The sequence below is a fragment of the Hyperolius riggenbachi genome, chromosome 9 (genome assembly GCF_040937935.1).
Source record: "Hyperolius riggenbachi isolate aHypRig1 chromosome 9, aHypRig1.pri, whole genome shotgun sequence".
NCBI lineage: Eukaryota > Metazoa > Chordata > Amphibia > Anura > Hyperoliidae > Hyperolius > Hyperolius riggenbachi.
The window spans coordinates 14822035-14841731 of NC_090654.1; the positions used below are offsets into that span (position 1 = coordinate 14822035).

The 19697-nt window shown below is 42.7% G+C and overlaps 1 protein-coding gene across 4 annotated transcripts in view; it reads right to left on the reverse strand.

The window, feature by feature from the left end:
- Positions 1-7314: 7314 nt before the first annotated feature.
- Positions 7315-19697, reverse strand: part of ATRIP (ATR interacting protein) — a 105618-nt gene continuing 93235 nt past the window's right edge. For 3 of the 4 annotated variants that reach the window (XM_068251985.1, XM_068251983.1, XM_068251986.1), the window contains exons 13-14: positions 17133-17385; positions 7315-8526 (exon numbers count right to left, since the gene is read on the reverse strand). In XM_068251985.1, coding sequence (XP_068108086.1) covers positions 8459-8526; positions 17133-17385 — 321 coding nt within the window. In that variant the 3' untranslated portion in view covers positions 7315-8458. Of the gene's footprint in view, positions 8527-17132; positions 17386-19697 lie in introns of those variants that run through there. The other variant, XR_011023812.1, reaches the window with a different exon arrangement.

Here is a 19697-nt window from a genome sequence, read left to right on the forward strand (position 1 = left end):
AAAGCGCACAGAAAGCGCTTAGTGTGTCTCAGGCTGTTAGAATCCAAAACCGCAGAATACGCTCAGAAATGTAACCCTTTCGGGGAAGGTTTTACTATTCCTGGGACCTCAGTGCTTCTAGCAGCCGTAAGCATGCGCAAGAATTCAGAGATCGCACTTGCCTTCACGTTTAATGCATGCAATTTTCTGCATGCGCAATATTCACATTCTTTTATCTAACTTTCATGTGCAAATTTTTTTTTTTTTTTTTTTAAAGGGGAACTGAAGTAAGAGGTATACGGAGGCTGCCATATTTTTCCTTTTAATCAATACCAGTTGCCTGGCAGCCCTGCTGGTCTATTTCTCTGCAGTAGTATCTGAATAACAACAGAAACAAGCATGCAGGTAATCTTGTCAGATCTGACTTTAAAGTCTGAAACACCTGATCTGCTGCATGCTTGTTCAGGGGCTATGGCTAATAGTATTAGAGGCAGAGGATCAGCAAGGCTGCCAGGCAACTGGTATTGCTTAAAAGGAAATAAACATGGCAGTTTCCATATACCTCTCTTCAGTTCCCCCTTTAAATGGGTTTATAGGCAAAAGTTTGCATTCGATTTTTCCGCAAATAAATACCAATGATGTTTATTTACTTAAAAAAAAATGCTTCAAGTCCAACGTTGTGTGCGCTTTTACACACAAAATGCGATTTTGTCCTCGTTCCCATTGATTTGCCTTAAACATGAATGGCATGTTGCTTATGGAAATGGGCAGATATGCTGCACGGATTTCAAATGTAGGAAAATCACAAGCGTAAATTTGCAGACTAACGCAAATAAAACACGCTGCCTTTATTCTGAGTCTTTTTTTTCCTGTGATATGAGACCTCAAAGCTTCAGAGGTTATAAGCTACAGAAACGTTAGTGAAACCGAGGTGAGAGAGATATGGAGGCTGACATATTTGTTTCCTTTTAAGCAATACCAGTTACCTGGCAGCCCTGCTGATCCTCTGCCTCTAATGCTTTTAGCCATAGCCCCTAAACATGCATGCAGCAGATCAGGTGTTTCTGACATTGTCAGATCTGAAAAGATTAGTTGCATGCTGGTTTCTGGTATAATTCAGATACTACTGAAGCCAAATAGACCAGCAGGGCTGTCGGGTAACGCTTATTGTATACAAGGAAATAAATATGGCAGCCTCCAAATCACTCTGGTTACAGTTGACCTTTAAGGTGGCAGTTCTCCTTTTTATTAGGAAGATGATGATATCCAACTGTTTCCTTCAGAACACAGACAGAGGGATGGTTAGTAAGAGGTTAATAATTTGGCATGCATGCAAATTTCATGCAAAATGTATGCAGTTTGGAGCCAGACCAAATGGAAAAGCACTTCCTCTGATTGCCCCAGTTGCAGTACAATATACATGAAATCTGCATGGACTGGTTAGCCTTTCATTGATGTCCACTTCTACCCAGAATGCACTTTGGCCAATAGCTTTTCCTGCGTGTGTAGTACTGTGTTTTTTACTAACTTTTATATTTTTGTATCACTTATAGTTTTGTGTTTTTTGGTTTATAAGTATTCATGACTGAAAATGTATTTTTCTTGCATATTTCATTTCTTGTTACTGCTTATTAAACATTGTTACTCTAGAGAGTGGTCTGTCATTTGTAATAGACGTTTCTGGCTGGTTGAAGAGTAATTGAACTGTCAGGCCCCATTCACAGTGGTGCGTTTCGGTGTAACACGGCTTAGTGCACTGCAATATGCAATGTTCATGGTGCTGCAGGTGCGGTAGAACAGCTTGCGGTATGGTAACACATTGTGGCAGAGCATACTTTTGATTGGCTGTATGCTTCAGTGCAGGGATGAGCAGGAACTACGCCAGTGCAAATTTATGCGAATTTAAGTGACACGAGTTGTGATTAATATAAAGCAGTCTTTGTATTGGGCTTCTTTTCTTGTATACATTAGCAGTCATTTCAGCCCATTTAAGACGCCATTGCTTATATGCGCTATGCAATAATTTGCATAGAATCGTAGCTCTAATTTGGTTTGTTTATTATTAGTGCAAATTTTATGCAGCGTAGTTGAAGTTTCAAAACTACGCTTACGTATTTACGCCCACTATGCGTAGTTAACATGTGTATTGCGCAGTGAACTAGGAATGCGTTACTCGCGTCTAATTTTCCGCATGCGATTGTATGCTTACAAATGCACATGTTGGAAAGGGGAATGTACGCATAGAACAGTTCCCGGCATAAGAATTTAAAGCGGAATTAATGCGTAAAATTTTCTGCATACGGGCATAAGCACCCGCATATACTACGCTTCGCACTACGCATAATTGCGTATTATAACACGTAGTCTGCGAAATGCATACGAAGCGAATATTTGTTTTCAAAGCTGTACTTTGGCGAAGCGTAATTGCGTAAAACTAAGCGTAGTTTCAGCGTAGTGAAGTTGACTGACTACGACCATCCCTGCTTCACTGTACCCAACGTAACATAGCCATAACTTTCAGTACTACTTTTTGATTATGTTCCTGTTATGAAGGCAACATAAGACAACCTCCCACTGTCAACCTAAAGGTGGCCACTAATGGTCCAATTTCTAGCTAAAAATTGTTAGAGGGATCAGAAATTCTGATCGGATTGGTTGTAAATCTCCATTAGTGGACACAATCGATTATGAATGAGTGAAAAAAAGTCGCACGAATGAATTTTCGTTGAACCAAAATTTCTTGTTGGTTGTGATAGATAGGAAGTAAAGATTGGTTTGTTGATGGTGTAGTGAATGATTTATTACAATATTTCACTTCCAATTAGAATTTGTGATCACTCGAACAATTTTTCGCTAGAAATTGGACCGTTAGTGGCTACCTTAAGCCAGGTGATCGCAAAATCATCCCTGTAAAGGACAACTGCAGTGAAAGGCTGCCATATTTAAGTAATACCAGTTGCCTGGCTTCTCTGCTGATCCTCTGCCTCTTTTAGCTATAGCCCCTGAACAAGCATGCAGCAGATCATTCCTGACAGTCTGACATTAACCACATGCTTGTTTCAGGTGTGATTCACACATTACTGCAGCCAAATAGATCTGCAGGGCTGCTAGGCAACTGATATTTTGAAATAGAAAAATATTGCAGCCTCCGTTCCCCTCTCACCTCAGGTGTACTTTAATCGCTGGCAAGTTTAAAGTATGCAGGTTCTGGGGTTTCTGACATAACCAGTGCCTAAACTACACCTAACTAGCCACAAGACCTGTATAATATATGTATGTCATTAAAAGACATCCAACCCCTGTCTGTCTATTTGGTCCCTCAGTATAGATTTGCTGCCATCGCTGTGTGCCGCTAGCCTTTCAGAAATATCACCAGCCACAGGGGCCATTGCGCATGCTTCTCTCGCCCTCCTGTGGTCTGAATCTCTGTTTTTGCAGTTGAAGTCTGAACTGCGCAAGCACAGCAAGTTCCCCACTATGGGAATGCGATCAAGAGGTGCGCAGACACAGCTGTGTTCAGAGATGTTTCGGAGGGGCTAGCGGTGCATTGGAGGGTAGCGGAACGAGAGACCAGACAGACTGCTAAGGGCCCATTCACACTATAAATGCGCTGAATGGCTGGAAAAAAACCCAGGTATGTAGATTCAATCTTTACCCCTTCAGCTCGAAGGTCTTTTTAAAGGGATCAGTTGGCAACATTGGTCTAAACCTGCACAACATTCCTATTAAAGGACAACTGAAAAATATGGCAGCCTCCATCTTACTACAAACAATGCACATTGCCTGGCTACCCTGCTAATCCTCTGGCTCTAATATAACACTGTTAGCCATAGCCTCAGAACAAGCAGGTGCTTAGCTAAAGTCTGACACATATACATTTTACATATATACATTATACATGCCTGATTCTCTAACACCATTTGGATGTACAGGTGGTGGGTCTTGTCAATTAGCGGTGGGTATACCCACTGCATGTTCACAGTTGACTTACATGTCTGATTGGCTCAGGGAATACCCCTTCCTGTTCACCAATCTCAAAATGCCTGGGAATAAATGAACATGACTCCAATCAGGAGCCATTCATTCATAAAAATGAAAACCCAGTGACCAACTATGGAAAGTTTGACAACCCTGCCATTAACAGTGTAAGAATGGCTGCAGTTTATATTTTCCCAGTGAAATTGGTTTTTGATTCCACCAACTTTTTGTAACCTTCACACACAGTCACTCAATGACCAAGTTTGTGAGCTTTCAGGTTCCTGGCATCAAAATTGTGTGAATGGAAGCAGATTATCTACCAAGGAAATCTGATTAGCTGTATATGGCCCCACCCCTTTAATGAATTTGGACTCTAGTCACCCAATGACCGACTGTAGCAAGTTTGAAGTGTAAGAATGGCAGCAGTTGAAATATTCCCCTTGAAAATCAATAGGTGAATTTGGATTGGCTGTTGTAGGCTCCACCCACTTTCTGGAATCTTAATCTCATTCACCCAGAGACCAAGTGTGGCAAGTTTGAGAACCCTGCGATTAACAGTCTAAGAATGGCTGCAGTTTACATTTTCCCATTTAAAATGAATGGCTGAAATCTGATTGACTTTTCCTGGATTTGTAACCTCCGTAACCAACTGTGCCAAGTGTGGGGACTCTGGCTTGATTACTGTGAGAATGTCAGCCTTTACTTTTTATTTTTTTCCCATTGACATGAATGGGTGAAATCTGATTGGCTGTTTGCAGCTCCACGCAGGTGTGCAGGAGGGACGGGATACCCCCAGTACATATCATCCCAGGTAGTGGGGGATCTGTATACCAAGTTTTGTTTAAAGTGAATGGGACCTTTATAAAAATGTGAATCTCTCAAACTATATAAAAAAAAAAGTTATGATTTTTGCAGCACAAATGAGCACATGTACAGCACAACCCACCCATACCAGTGTCTGTAGGTTGTTGTATAAGTACTATTATCTTCAAGATGAAAGCAGCACAAATCTTAATTTTTGAAGCACAAATGTAGCCCTAACCAAACATGATAGAACTTTTATTTGTGCTGATTGTAGGGGGGGGGCTACACTCAGCTAAGCTGACTAAAAGTACTGAACACTGAATTAAGAAAAGAGTGGGTTGTTAGAGATGGCTAAAGAGATTTTTTTTCCAGCCTCATCTTCAGTTTTATGAACACTTACTTGCGATTAAGCATGCAAGTATTAGTCTACTTGAGGGTGAACGCAGTCTTTTTTCAGTAGAGGGGAAATCATTGTCTCCTAAGCCCCTGATCAAGACCATTTGGGGTTGTAAAATTTAGAATAAAAAAAACAATGTGCCTGTAACCTTCTACAACACAAATAAGCCATGCTAGGAAAATACACAGTTCAGGAACCTGTTGCAGTGGATTAGGTGGATAGCTCCCCACCAGTCACATAACCCCAGTGATGCAGCCCACATAGAGGGCCTGACTGCAATCTATGAGAGAGCCACACCTCCCTGGCCACAGGCAGCCTATCAGTACACTGGGTGGAGTGGGAAATCTTCTGGAAGGTTCTCAGAGGTTTCAGGATAAGCCCCAGGTTCATGGGACTACACAAAAACCTGATGGCCAGAGTTCCATGCCTTCTGCATCACGACAAGGATACCGCCACTATCTTCACGCCATTTTGTCATTGCCTTTCCTTTACAGAAATCAGGTGATATTCCTAACTTCAGTAGATCAGAACAATCCTAAATTCAGGATAATCAGCTTTTTTTTTTTTTTTTTTTTGGTGCACATTAGAGATAATCAGTTTCTGTATTAACTTGGGCAAATCATCACACAGTAGATGAACGACCCATTGAGTTTAGGTTCAGTTGGCCCCTGTGTTGGGTAGATCAGTTTAAAGAGGAACTCCAGTGAAAATGTAATAAAAAAAAAGTGCTTAATTTTTACAATAATTATGTATAAATTATTTAGTCCGTGTTTGCCCATTGTAAAATCTTTCCTCTCCCCGATTTTCATTCTGACATTTATCACATGGTAACATTTTTTACTGTGGGCAGGTTATGTAGCTGCTGCTTGCTGTTTTGGCAGTTGGAGACAGCTGTAAACAGCCATTTCCCACATTGGGCTCTATTCTCAATTACTTCCCGCATGCGGTAAAGTACATGCGGGAAGTTTGCGACCAAAACATCAGCAAGTTCACATTCAAAAGTTTCCGCATGTTTTCTCTGCATGCGGAAAAAGTGCGGTAAAAGTGCAGGATTCATGCGGAAAAATTTCCGCAAAAGTCGGTATTTTCTGGAAAAAAATAAATTCTCAAAACTGTTCAGGCACATCATTTCAACATTATTTACCGATTTTCTATCACCTACAAGTAGGAGGTGATATCTTCCGCATCCCATTGACTTTAATGAAGTCTGGAGGCTTAAAGGGGAACTGAAGAGAGGTATTTGGAGGCTGTCATGTTTATTTCCTTTTAATCAATACCAGTTGCCTGGCAGCCCTGCTGGTTTATTTCTCTGCAGTAGTATCTGATTAAAACCAGAAACAAGCATGTAGCTAGTCTTGTCAGATCAGACTTATAAGTCTGAACCACTGAAACACCTGATCTGCTGCATGCTTGTTCAGGGGCTATGGCTAATAGTATTAGAGGCAGAGGATCAGCAGGGCTGCCAGGCAACTGGTATTGTCTAAAAGGAAATAAACATGACAGCCTCCATATACCTCTCTTCAGTTCTCCTTTAAGGGCTGTGCTTGCTGGACTTTAACATTTTTTTAAACACTTTTTCATGAGACCTTTTTAACGCATGATTTCCGCATGAATAATGGCTGTTACCGCATCTTTTTTCCCGCATGCGGAAAACATGCGGAAAATATTAGTGAATGTGGAAAAATGCAGATGTTTCGGTGTTTTGTCATCTTTGTGAATAGAGCCCAATGTAACAGGGTTCACAGACAGGAAACTGCCAGGAGTACCACAGTCCTCAGAGTTTCTTGTGGGAGGGGTTTCACCACAATATCAGTCATACAGCGCCCCCTGATGGTCTGTTTGTGAAAAGCAATAGATTTCTCATGAGAAAGGGGGCATCATCTACTGATTAAAGAGAAACTCCAACCAAGAGTTCAACTTTCTCCCAAAGCCCTGGGAATCCCTTTATATCGCACTTTTCTCCTCACAGACTTAGAGTGCTTCAGGCTGCAGCCACTTACGCACCGAAGCACTCTTCCTCAAAATGTAAAAAAAAAAAAAATGTTTTCTAACCTACAGAACGTGGGTAAGAGGCAAATATTTCACCACCGGTACTAATATTTACTGGGGGGAAAAAAGATGGAGAGGCTACAAAAAGCGTTCAGATCCACTTTAAAAAATGCAAGGCGAGAGGTCCGTCTTTATCCAATCTAATGCAAGTCTTCCCTTCTCTCAGACATTCGCCGTGCATCGGTTGTTATCTGACCAATTCTGACAAAGGATCTATACATTGCTGGGCGAGGTATACTCTGATAGGGGCGGGTCCATAACATGCAAATCTGAGTCGATGCAGGATTATGCAAATTTAGTCTGCACATTCAGGCAGCTTGAAAATGAACCAATCAAATTCTGCCAAGGTTTGGTCCATTGTCAAACTGCATAAAATGTGCATACAAAACTTACATAATCCTGCAGACTCAAAATAATTTGCATCTCACTGACCATCCCTAAGGTGCGTACACACATGCGACTATAGTAGTTTGTAACGATCGCTCCCCGTTACAAAAAACTAACCACCGACTATTAAGGCAAACGACGAACGAGCCAAATCGCTACAAAAGAAAGTTCTGTCTCGGCGGATTTTTTCCAACGACGATCGTTTGCAAAAGTAGTACATCGTTGGAAACGATCGTTCGTACTGGGCTTGACATGCGCATTTCGCTATTTCTCCACGGAACTTCTCATTTTTATGCGCAAGTGCAATAGTTGCTTTACGTGATGTAACGTTCGTTCTAACGATCAGATCGTTACACACATTTTAAAACTAACTTTACTTAGGTCGTTCTTTCATCAATTAAAAGTTCGTTCGTCGTTCTCAACGAACGATCGTTGTCGCATGTGTGTACGTAGCACTACACTCCGACATTCCAAGCACTTACCTGCTTCACTATTGCGGTGATAATAAACACATTGCTCACGCCGAACACTGAATTCACAAATCGGAAAAAAAAAAAAAGAAAAAAGTTTTGTTTCCTTCTTTTGAATTTACATTTGGGCTAATTCCTGACAACAGAATTATATAAGGCGGTACAAGTTCAAGAAGTCACTCACCACATTGTGTTTCGTGGGAAATTCTGGTATTTAAATAGGAGTTTCATTTTTAAAACACATACAGTATTCAGAAATGTGTCACATGAATAGCGTACACAGAAAAATGCAAGCTATACAGAGTCCATTCCAGCCTATGAGATCCATGTGTCATTTTATAGCGGAATGCTAAAAATATGCGGTAGAAACAGTAATAAAGGCAGTGTCGGTATATCACGTGCAGTCCATGTTCTCGTCCTCGGCTTCCATGTCAGGAGGGCAGAGTTCATCGAGCGCAAACTCTGCAATACAAGATCAGAAATGGAGATGACAACTTAGGCTGGTTACAGAGTCCTGTACCTTCTCAATGCCCATTTTACCCTGAGCCAATGGTACATTCACTACCCAAGCACAAAGTTTCTTGGCCTAAACTGGCTGAACGCGATGGACGTATGTCATTTTTCCAACCCGAATACTATGTAAATATAACTATTTCCCTAAAAACCATTTAGGCCCCTTTTATGCTGGATCTACACGGTGCGTTCGCACACTCGATTTCCCGCTCGATTCCCGTCGATTCGTTTATTTCCAACATGTCAGATTTGGATTTCGATGGATTGTTAGGTCGATTTGGCATACTTTCCATGCCAAATTGACGTAACGATCCATCGAAATCCAAATCGGACATGTTGGAAATAAACGAATCGACGGGAATCGAGCGGGAAATCGAGTGCGCGAACGCACAGTGTGGATCCAGCATTACATGGTCTTAAAGTGAACCAGAGACGAAGCACCCTCATGTATTTTACCTTAGAAATCAGTGGGAACATGACAGTAAACACCTAATCTGCTCTTTGTTTCATTGTTCTCTGCTTAATCTGATTTATCTGATTCCAAGAAAAAAGCAAAGAGCGTGCACCTTCCGTCTAAATAGTGCTGTTTAATGGCAGTGAAGACAATCTGTAAATTCGTGCAGGCATTTCATATCGATACAGTATGGCATAAAGTATGCTTGTCAGACATCTCTTACGTGACCGGCAAAGAAACCTTCGGTGGCTGGTGCTGGAGGTGGGTGCCCGGCTAAGAGTGGGGAGGCGACGGCCGTTTCGCGTCAATGCGACGCTTGGTCACGCGTTCCACTGTGAACAGCGGAAGCAATCGTCCCGGCCTATAGCGGGAAGAAAATCCCGCCCCTTCCGGTGACGTCACTTCCTAGTGACGATGTGTGGAGCGCAAATGCTTGGTGGCACGCAGTATGGCGGAAGTTATCCGCATATTGAGCCAAAGAACGGGGAACCAATTGAAATTTACAAAATTGTAAATAAAACCCACACCATGCTGCCACTGTGGGTGCAAAAATCTACAGATACAGAAAAATTATATAAAACTGTGTCATATATGTGGCACCACACAGTGTAAAAGGCAGCATCGATGTATGGCACAAAACTGCAAGCCAACAGAGCCCATGCGCTCAGCACACTGTGCAAACTGTGTTTTTAACCTGCACTGTCACTTTAAAAACAGTTTGCTGGAAAAGGAGCTACTTGGTCAAACTGCTAGTGGACAAGCAAATGGGCTAGCCTAAGGGCATCTGGATAGTTAGGGTCAGGTCTATAGGGAAAGGAGGAGGAGGTAGTTGGGTACAATGGGGTATAATTTATTAATACCCAGTCTATGCACACTAACCGGGTAACCCAAGACATATACTATGGCCACTTATTTAGACTTTTACATATACATTCTAAGCTCCTATATTAGGAATACAATGAAAGGCAGTCAATTGCCCTATAGCAAGTAAATCCAGGGCAATTACATGTACCTCCAAGATAATGGCCAACCTGTCTAAGGATCCCCAACATATAATGAGTCCCTGAAGGCACCCACATCTCACCCATCAGCCCCCGACCAGAAAAGTCCAGAATTTAAAATGTATACAGTGCATTTAGGTACAGGCATCCAGATACAATTAATAGAAGGAAAAGAAAGGTTCAGAATATTATATATATTACTGTCCATTAAGGATCTAACATACAGGATAACTCAATTCTATCATTGAGGCCTAAAGGGCCCATCGCTTCTGTTTTTAAAATAATTGTGGTTTCTTTCCTCAATAGTAGTTTTTCTCTATCCCCACCTCTTCGGGGGTTCTCTTGTTTCTCTATACCTGCAAAGCGAATCACTGAACCATCTCCACCATGGGTCTCCCTCATATGGGTGATGAAGCGGGTACAACCTTTCCCAGATTTAATGGAGGCGATGTGCTCACCTATTCTTGTTTTCATTGGCCGGGTGGTTTGGCCTATATAAAAGAACTCGCAAGGGCATAACATAGCATAAACAACGAAATTCGTTTGACACGTAAAAAATTCCTTCACTCTAAACCTTTCTCTACCTAAACGGATGCATTTACTGGAATTAATATTACCACACAAGTGGCAATGACCACACTTAAAATTCCCCACTGGAAGAGAGGAACTTAACCAATCTTTAGTTTTAGGTGTAACAAACTCGCTACTGGTTAATAAATTACCTAACGTAGGTGTTCTCCTAAACGCTACCCTTGGGGGGGTTCCAGAAATAACATCCAAATCGGAATCATTAGTGATCATAGACCAATTGGCATAAATAGTCTTTCTTATCTGATCTGCCATAGGAGAAAATTCAAACGTAAACGTGGTCCTATTCTTATCCTCCTTTTCCTTACTTTTTGGAGTTAATAACATTTGTCTCTCCTGTCTTCTGGCTCTATACTTAGATCTCTCCAAAAGCTCCCTATCATATCCTCTCTGTAAGAATCTTGAGGTTAAATCTTCAGCCTGGGTATCAAAATCCTGCTCATTACTGTTATTTCGCCTTAAACGTAAGTATTGGCCATAAGGTATGGCCTCAATCACATGACCCGGATGAAAGCTATGTGCGTGGAGTACCGAATTAGTGGCCGTGGCCTTTCTGTAACCCCTGCTGATCAAGGTATTGTTCTCCACCACAAGCTTAACATCCAGGAAAGTGATTTCCTGTTCGCTCAATTCTGAAGTAAACTGCATGTTCACTGTATTGGTATTCAAGTACTTCATAAAAGATTCGAATTGGTCATTTGACCCTGACCAGACTGCCTTTCATTGTATTCCTAATATAGGAGCTTAGAATGTATATGTAAAAGTCTAAATAAGTGGCCATAGTATATGTCTTGGGTTACCCGGTTAGTGTGCATAGACTGGGTATTAATAAATTATACCCCATTGTACCCAACTACCTCCTCCTCCTTTCCCTATAGACCTGACCCTAACTATCCAGATGCCCTTAGGCTAGCCCATTTGCTTGTCCACTAGCAGTTTGACCAAGTAGCTCCTTTTCCAGCAAACTGTTTTTAACCTGCACTGTCACTTTAAAAACACAGTTTGCACAGTGTGTTAAGCGCATGGGCTCTGTTGGCTTGCAGTTTTGTGCCATACATCGATGCTGCCTTTTACACTGTGTGGTGCCACATATATGACACAGTTTTATATAATTTTTCTGTATCTGTAGATTTTTGCACCCACAGTGGCAGCATGGTGTGGGTTTTATTTACAATTTTGTAAATTTCAATTGGTTCCCCGTTCTTTGGCTCAATATGCGGATAACTTCCGCCATACTGCGTGCCACCAAGCATTTGCGCTCCACACATCGTCACTAGGAAGTGACGTCACCGGAAGGGGCGGGATTTTCTTCCCGCTATAGGCCGGGACGATTGCTTCCGCTGTTCACAGTGGAACGCGTGACCAAGCGTCGCATAGACGCGAAACGGCCGTCGCCTCCCCACTCTTAGCCGGGCACCCACCTCCAGCACCAGCCACCGAAGGTTTCTTTGCCGGTCACGTAAGAGATGTCTGACAAGCATACGTTATGCCATACTGTATCGATATGAAATGCCTGCACGAATTTACAGATTGTCTTCACTGCCATTAAACAGCACTATTTAGACGGAAGGTGCACGCTCTTTGCTTTTTTCTTGGAATCAGATATTAATGTGAATTTCTTCTTTGATGAGCTGTGCACACGTCTGGGTGGCAGAATTTGGCAATCTAACAGCAAGCATATAACTGAGGACGCTGGAAAGATTGTTTTGCTATGTGATTACACTTTGTTGCTCTTTGAGGTTTCCAATTGATGGGATGTGCCATACACACACCTTTTTCTCCTTCTTGAAGTTAATCTGATTTATCACCTCTGATAAGAATCCCCGACTGAGCACTTAGTCTAGCTTTGCTATGGAAAGATTATAGCTGACTGTCTTCTCTGGTGTCTTTTCAATCCCAAGCCTGCCCCCTTGTGGCTCTGCTATAATTATTCCCGACAAAGCCAGACTGAATGCTCAGTCCGGGATTCTTATCACAGCTGATAACAGACACTTAGCAGTGAGGATGAAACAGAGAACATGGTAGGTGTTTTCTCTAATGTTCCCACTGATATATATGGTAAAATACACAAGGGTGCTTCGTCTCTGGTTCACTTTAAAGGACAAATTAAGTGAGAGGGATTTGGAGGCTGCCCTACTTATTTCCGTTTAAACAATACCAGTTGCCTGGCAGCTCTTCTGGTTGCAGTAATGTCTGAACAACAATAAAACAAGCATACAGGGAAAGTTGGAAGCACTGCCCACGGCAGGCTGCATTTGAATGACCAGCAGGATAGGTGTGCAGAGCCTAATTATAGGCAGGGTACACATCTTTTATTCAAAACAGATGCACCAAATTAACAGCAATGGAGGATGTTTGCATGCAAACATATTTTGGAAGCTGAGTATTCAATACTGGACCCTTCCACTGCAATGAGGTCATCCTTCATGGAAGCTATCCTAACCTCTAATTACCAAACAAACAGTGTGAACCCGGGGGCAGTTGGCCATTTTTTTTTTTAAGACAACAGGGACATATTGTCAGCGTGCCTGAAAGCTGTCTGGTTGTAGAAGCGTTGCCAATTCTTCCCTGTTTAAAAAAGACTAGCATGCAGCTAATCTTGTCAGATCTGACAATGTCAGAAACGTCTGATATGCTGCATGCTTGTTCGGGGTCTATGACAAAGTATTACAGGTAGAAGATCAGCAAGATAGCCAGGCAACTGGTATTGCTTAAAAGGAAATACATTTGGCAGCCTCCATATAACTAACTTCAGCTGTCCTTTAAAGGGAGCCTAAACTGAGAGGGATATGGATGTTTCTTTTTAAACAATACCAATTGCTTTTCAGTCCTGCGGATCTCTTTGGCTGCAGTAGTGGCTGAATCACACACCTGAAACAAGCATGCAGCTAATCCAGTCTGACTTCAATCAGAGCACCTGATCTGTATGCTTGTTGAGGGGCTGTAGCTGAAAGTATTAGAGACACAGGAACAGCAGGAGAATCAGGCAACTGGTATTATTTTAAAAGGAAAAATCCATATCCTTCTCACTTTAGGTTACCTTTAAGAAAAACTTTCTGTTCAGCAAAACAAAACAAAAAATCCTATGCAAAGCAATGGGATCCGTTCACTTCAGTCCGTTTGGAAGGATACGTTCAGTTTGTTCGGACAAGTAGAACGCAACTTTGGGCCCTGCAGGCTTTTCCAGAACTGTTGGATGAAGCGGATGGAGGCCGAAGGAATTAATGCTAGTCCAAGAGTATAGGCTGCGACGGTTCTCACTAAGCTGCTCGCTGTTTCACAAATTACGCACCTGCAGCCGTACTTTCTGGTCTTCCGTGCCGCTGGCACTGCAGCTCAGGACTTCTGCACCAAAGTAACACGGATATACCAGTCCCAGAGCCCAGATTTATATAGCGCCAACATATTACGCAGTGATAGTGAGCACGTCGATTCGAGTGCAGGAGATTTGGGCGCAGCCGGCGCCACCATTCACCGTAATAAGAATTACAACGATAGCTGCGCACAGTGAGTAACTTCGGCGCCATCAGACGTCAAAGCTGAAGTTGCATTTACGCTGTAATTAGTCCGCCAGCAATAGCTGGAAGCCGAATTACATCATTTTCCACAATCCACGTGGATCTGGAGGGGGAATAGTTATTAACGCCACCGTGGCTTGTGCAGAAGCAGGATCAGCCGTATACCGGCTGTATCCTGTGCCCAAGTTTCCTGGCGGAGATTTCTCTCGTACTCTGATCAGCATATCAGCGTTTCTTGGGGCCCGAGCGGCGGCAAACTACAAAAAGCAGATTAAATGTGATTACTTACACTAGCCATTAGCAGAAGCCGAGCGATGGCTTGAGCGTAAAAAATATCACCAAAAAGGTGCTATTGATGTAGAGTGAGAAAAGTCCGTGTTTTTTGAGGATTCATTTCAAAGGGTCTTTAAAGCATCCGTCTGGGAATTTAAAAATGTTTTATGCGCCTGGGGCTTCGTGCAGCCCACATAAGTCTGTTCTGCCCCACGGCGTGGTTCCGCTCTGAGCCAGGCCTCCGGTCGTCCCTGCGTAAGACTGCGACCCGCGGCCGGGATCATCTGCGCATGCGCGCATTTCATGATCACACTCCTGTCGCCAGGAGAGAATTGAACTGTGCAATCGCAGATCGCTCCCAGCGACGGAAGCGCGATCACTAGTGACGTGGCCACGTATGCACAGAAGATCTCGACCGGGCTGCGATCTTACGGAGGGGGTGAGCAGAGGCTTGGCTCAGAGGTGAACCACGCCATGGGGCCTATCAGACTTCTAGGGGCTGGAAGTAGCTACAGGTGAGAAAAAACATTTTTTAAATTCCCTTTAAAGGGACTCCAAGCTCATCTAAAAAATAAAAGTTGTACTCACCCGGGGCTTTTTCCAGCCCAGTGCTGGTCGGGAGGTCCCACGCCGGCGTCCTGGCTCCTCTCCTACTCCCCGCTCCGGAATGGCTGACCGGCCGCAGCCCGGGCGACACTCGGCCAAGTGTCAGGCTGCTCCTTCCGCATATGACGCGGCTGACGTCACACGCCGGCCGCCTCGCACGATTAAAGAGCGCATGCGCGGTACTGCCACGCCGGCCGCCGTGATAACGCGAGGCGGCCGGCGTGTGACGTCAGCCGCGTCGAACGCGGAAGGAGCAGCCCGACACTCGGCCGAGTGTCGCCCGGGCTGCGGCCGGTCAACCATTCCGGGAGTAGGAGAGGAGCCAGGACGCCGTCGTGGGACCTCCCGACCAGCTCTGGGCTGGAGAAAGCCCCTGGTGAGTACAACTTTTATTTTTTAGATGAGCTCGGAGTCCCTTTAAAGCAAACCTGAAATAAAAATAAACTTGAGATAATGAATTGTATGTGTAGTACAGCTTAAGGTGGCCATACACTTATAGATTTGCAGCAGATTTGACCATCAGGTAGATTCCTGTCAGATGCCTTTCAAGTTGAATCTGACAAGAATCTGATTTTTTTTTTTCTGCTTCAGTGTCATTTTAAAGAGACTAAAATACAGCTTGCATGTTTGCCCCAACTAAAACGCTGCATCCCCGCAGCTGAAATAACTAAATCCCCCCAACTCCCCGGGGCACACTGCAGGGAGCGCTTCCGTGAGAGGCAGAGCTTTCAGCTGCAGGTCTGCCTCTACACGCATCTATCAGCGGTGGATCTCCGCCTCCACCCGCCTTAGTCTTCCTTCACTGAGAGGGGCAGGCAGAGGCGGAGATACACGCTGATAGACTCGTGTGAGGCAGAGCTGCAGCTGAAAGCTCTGCCTCTCACGGAAGCGCACAGGGCAGCAAAATCCACGACCAAGAAAGTTGTGGATTTTGGGAGGGGAGTTTGGGGGGATTTAGTGACATTTCAGCCACGGGGATGCGGCGTTTTAGTTAGGGCAAACATACTTAAGAGGTTTTAAAAATAAAAACATTTTAAGGAGGCTTCAGAGTCTATTTAACCACTTCACCACTGAGGGGTTTTACCCCTTGAGCACCAGAGCAATGTTCACCTTTCAGTGCTCCTTCCATTCGTCTATAACTTTATCATTACTTATCACAATTAAATGAACTATATCTTGTTTTTTCCGCCACCAATTAGGCTTTCTTTAGGTGGGACATTATGCCAAGAATTATTTTATTCTAAATATGTTTCAATGGGAAAATAGGAAAAAAGTCATTATTTTTCAGTTTTCGGCCATTATAGTTTTTAAATAATGCATGCTACTGTAATTAAAACCCATGAAATGTATTTGCCCATTTGCCCCGGTTATAAAACCGTTTAAATTATGTCCCTATCACAATGTTTGGCGCCAATATTTTATTTGGAAATAAAAAAGTGCATTTTTTTCAGTTTTGCGTCCATCCCTAATTACAAGCCCATAGTTTATAAAGTAACAGTGTTGTACCCTCCTGACATATTTAAAAAGTTCAGTCCCTAAGGTAACTATTTATGTATTTTTTTAATTGTACATTTTTTTAAAAAAATTTTAATTACAAAAAAAAAAAAAAAAATGGGGAGTGTGGGAGGTAATGAGTTAATTTTTTGTGTACAAGTAATGTATTTGTATGTGAAAAATGCTTTAGGGTGTAGTTTTACTATTTGGCAACAGTAACTTTTTGTTTAATGCGACCTCCAAGCGTCCTTCCGGACACTTGGAGGAAGTACTAGGAGGCTGGGAAAGTTTTTCTTGTTCACAATGATCGCGCTGCTTATCGGATAAGCAGCGGATCATTGCGGGGCTTAGATTAACGAACGCGAATGGATTTTCCCGTTCATTGATCTCCGGGCGAGCGGCGTGTTTACGAGCGGGAGCGCGGGCAGCGGCGGGAGCGCGGAAAGTACGGATTTCTCAGTCCCTGGGGGTGAAAGGATGGAAAAAAGGGATGGAGAAATTCGTACGGGCGGGGGTAAAGTGGTTAAGGTTGTAATGTTGCTAAGACGCTAGTAAATGTTATGACACTTTGGAAAAATAAATTTTATTTATGAACTTTCTCAGTGAAACATTAGCACTGACCTTCAGTCTCTTGGAGGATATTATACTTGCGCAGGAGGGCTCGGACGCCCGGCACCACTTGGTCGTACTGGTGGAAGACCTCCAGGCAATGCTCGTTGAAGTTTTTGTCCTTTTGGTAGAAGCTGTACAGCAGTATGACGGACTCCCTTAAAAGTTGCACCGACTTGTTTTGAGCTGGCGTGGGGGAGAGCGATGGCAAACGGCGAACGCACAGCCACTCCCGGTGCAGGGTGAGGACCAAGGCTTTCACTACCTGAACAAAAACACATGACAAAGTGATTCAGGCATGCCACTAGCACACGATGCAACACAGAAATAACACTCCAGTACTGGCCGGGAGGCTCTGATCTAAATCTAGCAGATAGCAGCCTCATTCAAGCTGTATGCAAAAAAAAAAAAAAAAAAGTGCTCAATAGAGTTTATTAGTAGACATGAACTTTAGTAAAATGAGCCATAAATTACTTTTCTCCTAAATTACTTTTCTCCTATGTTGCTGTCGCTTACAGTAGGTAGTAGAAATCTGACAGAAGCGACAGGTTTTGGCCTAGTCCATCTCTCCATAGGGGATTCTCACCATGGCCTTTATTCTTTATAAAGTCACTCTTTGAAAAGGATTTATATAAAGATGCTGGCCAGCCTCCCTGCACAATTTTTTAGCAGTTGGACTGAGCAACTGCCATTCACTAAGTGCTTTTGAAACTAAAGATAACCCTGAGAATCCCCCATGAGTAGATGGGCCAGTCTAAAGCCACATCTACACAATAAGATTCTTTGTGCGATTCGATTACGATTCTATTTACGATCCGATTAAATCCGACATGTCCGATTGGGATTCGATTCAATTCGATTTGCCATTGTTTTGAAATGGCAAAACGAATTGAATCCAATCCCGATTGGACATTTCGAATTCAATCGGATCGTAAATAGAATCGTAATAGGATCGCACAAAGAATCGTATCGTGTAGATTGGGCTTAAAGCCTGTCGGTTCTGTCAGATTTCTACCAACTACTGAAAGTGGCAGCAACATAGGAGAGAAGTAATTTATGGCTCATTTTACTCTGGAAGAAATGTACGTCTTATTTGTATGCGTTTTAAATGTATTTTAAATCTTACAATATTTGCGATTAGTGGTCATTTAAAATGCAAATAAAATAACACAGATGCGATTTTAGTGTAGCGTATAGACTTAACCACTTCACCACCCTCATTTACACTACTGGGCTTCTGTCCACTTTATAGCAACGCGTATCAATCTGTAACATTGGTGTGCTGATAAAAAGCGGACAGAAGCGCACTAGGTGTGAATGAGGCCTAAGGGGGTTTCCTTCCTCCCTCCCCCCCCCCCCCACAGCAATATTCACCTTACAGCGCTCCTCCCATTTATTCACCAATTAGCGGGCACCTTTACAGCCTCTTGGAGGGTTAATGTTATACGTCACTCGGGTTTCGATGCTCTTGTTTACTGTGATCTGCACAGATCTTGTTCTAAAACCAGAGTCTGTGGTTTAGCCGTTTACCGTTCAGGAAAGACTGTGGGTGGCGTTTCCTCCCTGGCCACCCCGTATAGAAGGTCGCAGGAAGCACACCTTATCTGGCACATGCTGATGTTCGTCACAACGTAACGCATGTTTACATAAATCTGTATCTCCTGTAGGCTTGCGCATGCACGGTTTATCTGATCTGAGGAGATGAAAGTGTGCATCACAAAAACAGCAGCTACAAGCAAAATGTTTACCACACTTGCATAATGCTTAACGGAATTTGTGGCGGCTGATTTGCAAAAGCCCCCAGCGATAAATCCGTCATCAGAACCCCACCCCCACGTCATATAATGATGCAATCCCATGCAAGTACAGCAGAAGCTGATGTCATCTTCTCCCCCGAACTTATATAAATGTAAAATTTCCACTGATTAACCACTTTAGCCTACAGTGCCGAAAATCTCATGCATCCGAGCAACGTTCACCTCCCATTCATTAGCCAATAACTTTATTGCTACTTATCACAGTGAATTGATCTATATGTTGTTTTTTCCGCCACCAATTAAGCTTTCTTTGGGTAGTACATTTTGCTAAGAATTATTTTTTTCTAAATCCATTTTAACAGGAAGATTAAGAAAGAAATGAAAAAAAATCATTATTTCTCAGTTTTTGGCCATTATAGTTTGAAATTAATTAACACTACTGTAATTAAAACTCATGTATTTTATTTGCCCATCTGTCCCGGTTATTAAACTGTTTAAATGATGTCCCTATCACAATTTATGGCGCCGATATTTTATTTAGAAATAAAGGTGCATTTTTTCAATTTGCGTCCATCACTATTTATAAGCTTATAGTTTAAAATAATATAATAACACTCTCTTGACATGCATATTTAAAAAGTTCAGACCCTTAGGTAACTATTTATGTTGTTTGTTTTTTTTATTGTATTTTTTTTTCCTTAATAAAAAAAATGTAATGTTTGGTGAGGGAGGGAAACAGAAAATTTTTAATGTAAAATAAGATCATTCTTTATGGAAAAATGTATGTAGATGCAGTTTACTATTTGGTCACAAGATGGCC